We start from the raw sequence: 5,461 nt of genomic DNA, 5'->3' as shown, positions 1-5,461 counted from the left end.
GCTCAAAGCGCGCTATGCGCTATACACTATACGCTATACGCTATGCACTATGTGCATAATTAAATGTACGAATCGTTATAATTTGATAGAAGACAACATCGCGTGTCCATACCTACTTTTAATTCATTTTGATTACTGTTAGATTTCGATTGTAATGAACATAATAGGAATTATTTGTTAAAGAGGAAAAAAAACTACTCTTTTTAGATCGTAAAAGAATACTTTATTAAAAAAAAAAGTGTTCATTATATTAAACATGATTTATCCGTTGACATAGCGAGCATAGCCGCTATTGGCCGTGTGATGCGCGTGCGGCGTGTGCGGCGTGTGCGGCGTGTGCGGCGTGTGCGGCGTGTGCGGCGTGTGCTTGTCGAGGGTCACGTATTCATATGATCCATTATAATCGCGTTCCATTTCTTTTTTCAATATTGTTCTATCACGTTTAGGAACGGGCGTAGAATACATCAGGTCGACCTCTGTCTGTTGGAAAGGCTCGATGTAATCTGCGAGCGGTGGAGAGTCGCCGCACACGTGGTCTTTTGGCGTGACATACACGGTCGCCTCCGTCTCTCCCCTGCTCAGCTGAAACTGTATTTTAAACATTGAATAAATAAATTATCTTCTGTGACATCTTTAGAAGCCGACAAATTTAAATTGCCGGCCATCTCATGGATATCGTCTTTCACCCAGCGAATCGGTGAAATGTAAAATAGATATGTAAACTACTCTAAAACATGGATATCTATTGGAGAGATTATTTGACAGAAAATTAGTAAAACCTTCTTATATATATATATATGTATATTCACAAGGGTCATCATATGGCAGTTGGCAGTTTTGTGAACTAACATTATCAGTTGAATGTCAGGCTAACAAAGTCATGTTTTGACATAATTTGTCAGTTCACTTCGTATCATTTTTGTATTCAAAAGGAAAGAATTATATAGACACAAAGTACCGCAGTTGATAACCTATCTATTTATAGAGGTCGGTGGCTACAATACAACTGACAGTTTTTAGACTTTGACAGTGTGGCGGTAGTGAGCTTATAACAATTAGTTTTTTACTCAAAATTTTAGTCTCGTTTTATATACTTTCAATTATGTTCAACGTTGACGTTGGCGAAATCATCGAAATAACGATGGGGTCCACTAAACATTAAAAGAAGAAGAAGAACAATTAGTTTGACTTCTGCCGACCCGATCAAACATTCTATACTTCGAAATACTAAAATGCTTATAATTCAAATTAATTTTAGTAACAATCAGAGATTACAGTTACATTGATAAATATGTAGTTTTGTTGTGTTTAGAAATTTATAAATACCTGTAAGAGTCGCTTGTTCGAACTCCGTTTACAAAGGCGTTTGGCAAGAAGAAGCACGACAACCACCCCGACCAGTAGCGCGGCTGCGCTCACATACAACACCATGTGCCAGGTCGGGACTGCGTGCTTGCCCCCGTCGGCGGCTGACTCTGGCACTCAACAAAATACTACCTAATTATATATACCACCAAGAACACTCCATTTATCAAGGCAGATTTACGAGGGGAAGGTTGGGGACATGAGTCATCGAGACGGTGCAGAGCGGTCTGTCGTGTCATCCCATGTCACATCACGGCGGCAGGAAACGTTCGTAGTAGATGCGGTAAAAAAAATAGAGAGATAACAAGCATCTTGGCGTCACGTCCAAACTAACTCCCAGGGCTACCCTCTTGATTGCCTTTGACCATCGGTGCGTGAGGTGAGCTGGTGCTCCTCAAGGTACATACCTTATAGGCTGACAAATACAGTGTAAATAAAAAATGAAATGGACGTTCTTCTGGGTCGCTAGCTTTTATTTGTAAGAGTCTACCATCTTACCGCCCTTAGCCACGTTGGAAGCCGGGGTCGGCGTCGTCGGGGTCTGCGTGTCTCTAACCAATGTGACATACGACGTGAGGTTGGTGGTGCCGTCGCCAGCGGGCAGTTCTCGGGCATTGCACTGCACCGTCATATTGCGCCCAACGAGATTCACTGTCAACGGCTCTGCTCTCGAAACACGCTTCTTTAGCCCATCTGAAATGCAACTGCTATTACGCCTAAGATAGTTAAAAATTAAGCTTTTTATACTACTTTGAAAAATCTAATTTTCATATTTTTTGTAATGTAATGTGGCAACATGAGAATAAATTAAATAAGTAAATTAAGTAGATTACATTTTTGTGGACGTTTCTCGCACAATAAACGGTTATTGTGTAGGTCGAAGGTGCAAGCACTACCTTTCGGATAAAAAAGAATTATCAAAATCGGTCCACTAGCGGCGGAGTTATGTCGTTACACACACAAAATAAAATTAAAAAAAAACGTACAGATGAATTGAGTAGCGCCTTCTTTTGGGAAGTCGGTCAAAAAAATAATTACAGCTTCTCGTTAAAGAAAGAAATTTTATTGTAAGTAAATTGTCAATACATATTTTTTTATTTCCTTCTCGTAAGTGTTATTCCTAAAATGAGATACCGGCACGAAAGCTAAATTATTAGGCTTGTTCGAGAAACAAAAGACAGCTGGATACACATAACTTCAATTTTTAGTCAGAAATCTGATTTTTACGATTTTTATACCAAAATTAAATAACTTTTAAAACTATACAAACTCGCGCAAATTTCTTTTGCGTTTAAAAGATAGATGCTGAGGTCCTCTAACTCCACAAAGCTGTTGGTCCGTCCGTTAAGCGTCAGCCTGTATAATATGTATCGTCGTCAATACCGTGGTCATGGGATTATAGCTCGGAACTCGTACAGAGTGGACGCCGTCAGGATCACGGCAGTTTGCGAGAGAGTTCCCGCGCCCGCGTTTCTGACGTATGCCAGGCAGAACTCATCGTGGGGTTTTAGTCGGTGCAAGCCCAACATAACCACCCAAGAGTGGCATGCGTAGGCATTTCCCCACGTTAAAAAAAATTGTAGATCTTTAGTAAACGTTTGGTTTATGAAAGACTAATATTGTGAAAACTTGTTAATTACGCATATAAAAAAAACTAACAAGATTTCATTGTAAATATACTCCGCCTCCGCCTTAATTTTCATCAATAAACGACACACATCACACCTATCATCCAAAACATATCGAACTTGGTCTGGTTGTTGAGGAGGCGGCATGTCAGCTCGACGCTCTGCTCGTTCAATGTTTTGTTGTTATATAATTGTCCTTTTTGGCCTGTTATTTGCAGTTCTGAAATACATGAAATTTATTGTTTTTATACCAATTTAATTTAATATGGCAAAATAGCAAGCGGCTATCTAATACTATGTACAATACAGTAGTACCTAAATAAGGAAGTGACCGGCGCTCAGAGCCATCCGCTACCAACTTGCTGCTAGTTTAGGTATTGCAAAGGAGTAATAATTGAGAAGAATACAGAAAATTAAATATAGTTATCTTTGCCTATCCCTTCGCGCCCCCGTCAGTACAAGTACCTTTCTTTTCCTTTGCCTTTAAAAAAACGGTAAAAGGGGATAAGGACTAGACTCGGTCTCTTGCACCACAATAGACGAAAAGCAGAAATAATTGTATAACAAAGTATTCATTGGAAATAACATCGTTTCCTTTTTTAATAATTAAACAACTGTGCAGTTTCTTGCATATTTCTTAGGGTACCGTTCACTTTATAAGTACGAGTACCTACATACATGACTACATGATTTGATTATCGGGTATTACAGCTCTTGCTTATTCACCTACGCATATTATTATACTCCCAGCGGAGTTTTGCAAATTTGTTTGAAAGAAATATCAGTTCAAAGATAGAATATTTGAATCATCCTTACCCAGCTGTCGCGCGCTCGACTCATCTGAAAGACATATTTATTCATTTATTTATTCCAAATATATTAAATGCAACATTATCTTTTACTACTATGATAAAATGGTTAGCTAATAAATAAAGTAAAAAAAAACTGATCTAAAATTCATCATCATCATCATCACCAGCTCACTATATGTCCCCACCAAGGGGCTAGGAGCCTACTCTAAGTTAGGGTGACTAGGCCATAGTCAACCACGCTGGCCAAGTGCGGGTTGGTCGACTTCACACGTAACTTTGAATTTCTTCGCCGATATGAGCAGGTTGCATCACGATGTTTTCCTTCACCGTAAGAACGACGGGAAAATTATGTACATATGATAATTCGAAAAATCGAATATCACATTGGTACATGGCGGGATTCGAACCCAAGACCTGTAGATTACAAGTCAAGTGCTTAAACCACTGAGCCAGCGACGCTCATCGATCTAAAATTGCGGTCATTTATTTCTGATCTGTCAGATATCTTCTAGAATATCGGTCAGAATTATATACTATGAAAGGCATTTTTAATTTACATATAATATTCTAACCTAAAACATATTTATTAAGGTAATGATTCATACCAAATACGAATAAAAGCGTCGTAAATTAAGCCTTATTATTGCATTTGCATGGTTTATTCTCCCGAAATAGTTATTGTACTTAAGGTAGTCCTTAAGAGATAGATTATATGCTATAGACCTTTATTTAGCATGTTTAAAGAACTAGCATACATTTTCCCGATTTGAAATGGGATCAAAAGTCACACACCATATGTCCTGTTAAAAATTTGGAAATCAGTCGACGAGATATAGGGTAACAAAAATAATAATTAAATACAGAGGAATTGAGAAGCAACTCCTTTTGGATGTCGGGTAAATACAATATCTTGATGAATATTGAAGAATTGAAAGCAGCAAATAACTTACATAAATTGTTTAGCAAATACATCAGGAAAACTGCAATTAAATTATGATACATTGTAGCACACTACCCGTTCGTGCGCCAGTTGGGAACCGTGTGTTCTGAGTTCTGCCTTGTGTGTGTGTGTGTGTGTCACGCGACCAACGCACGCCCCGCGCCCCCTTCATCCAGCACCAGCGTCCGAGTAGTAAGTGACATCGCCTTCCCCCATCTACGGCGAAGTCGCTAAAACATCTGTCTGCAAAAGTTGTAAGGTTGTGTTGTGTTGCTTTTAAAAGTCACTAAAGGATGAATAGATAAGAATATTTTTCTTTCTTATCCATCTTCCCCGCCAAATGCACTAGCCGTCGTTTCATTGTTAAGTATTTAACGACAGCAAACACTTTAAAATCGGTATAAAGCCGCAAGTCGCAAGCGATATTATAAAAATAAATTAGCGATATATGTAACAAAATACGATAGGAAAACTAATTTATTAATGTTATGTTCCTTCTTATTCATTATTATTACCGCAGTTGATGTTAACACATTAAAACATAATTTACAGGAAAATTCACAGTGAAAAGTGACATCAACACTGCTTACTAAAGTATTCTACGGTTTAGGACCAAACTGTTCATTATCGCATGTGAGTATGCCAAAATGTTGATAGCACATCGCACATCGCACATCGCTCATGGTCGCACTCGCATATTACTGCCAAGTTACCGT

At 38.5% G+C, this 5,461-nt stretch overlaps 1 protein-coding gene across 2 annotated transcripts; it reads right to left on the bottom strand.

The window, feature by feature from the left end:
- Positions 1-225: 225 nt before the first annotated feature.
- LOC106109592 lies at positions 226-4,855 on the bottom strand. Of its 2 annotated transcripts, none has more exons than XM_013291149.1 (6): positions 4,756-4,855; positions 3,810-3,833; positions 3,091-3,213; positions 1,864-2,058; positions 1,327-1,481; positions 226-588 (listed from the first exon to the last, which is right to left on the bottom strand). In XM_013291149.1, exons 1-6 carry the CDS (start codon positions 4,805-4,807, stop codon positions 262-264), a joined length of 876 nt encoding a protein of 291 aa, XP_013146603.1. In that variant the 5' UTR covers positions 4,808-4,855; the 3' UTR covers positions 226-261. The 2 variants fall into 2 exon arrangements, with proteins under 2 accessions (XP_013146603.1, XP_013146604.1); XM_013291150.1 differs by having other exon boundaries at positions 1,327-1,475.
- Positions 4,856-5,461: the final 606 nt, after the last annotated feature.

Source organism: Papilio polytes, unplaced genomic scaffold, assembly GCF_000836215.1.
Source record: "Papilio polytes unplaced genomic scaffold, Ppol_1.0 DF821122.1, whole genome shotgun sequence".
In the NCBI taxonomy this organism is placed as follows: domain Eukaryota; kingdom Metazoa; phylum Arthropoda; class Insecta; order Lepidoptera; family Papilionidae; genus Papilio; species Papilio polytes.
This window is presented reverse-complemented; position numbering and strand designations above follow the sequence as displayed.

Bases quoted from the DNA above. Each gene is read 5' to 3' on its own strand.
- LOC106109592 (XM_013291149.1), bottom strand. From the start codon at position 4,807: ATGTATCATAATTTAATTGCAGTTTTCCTGATGTATTTGCTAAACAAT. The intron at 3,834-4,755 runs GTAAGTTATTTG...TATGTCTTTCAG, and splicing joins GTATTTGCTAAACAATTTAT to ATGAGTCGAGCGCGCGACAG. The intron at 589-1,326 runs GTATTTATAAAT...TTTAAAATACAG, and splicing joins CGAACAAGCGACTCTTACAG to TTTCAGCTGAGCAGGGGAGA.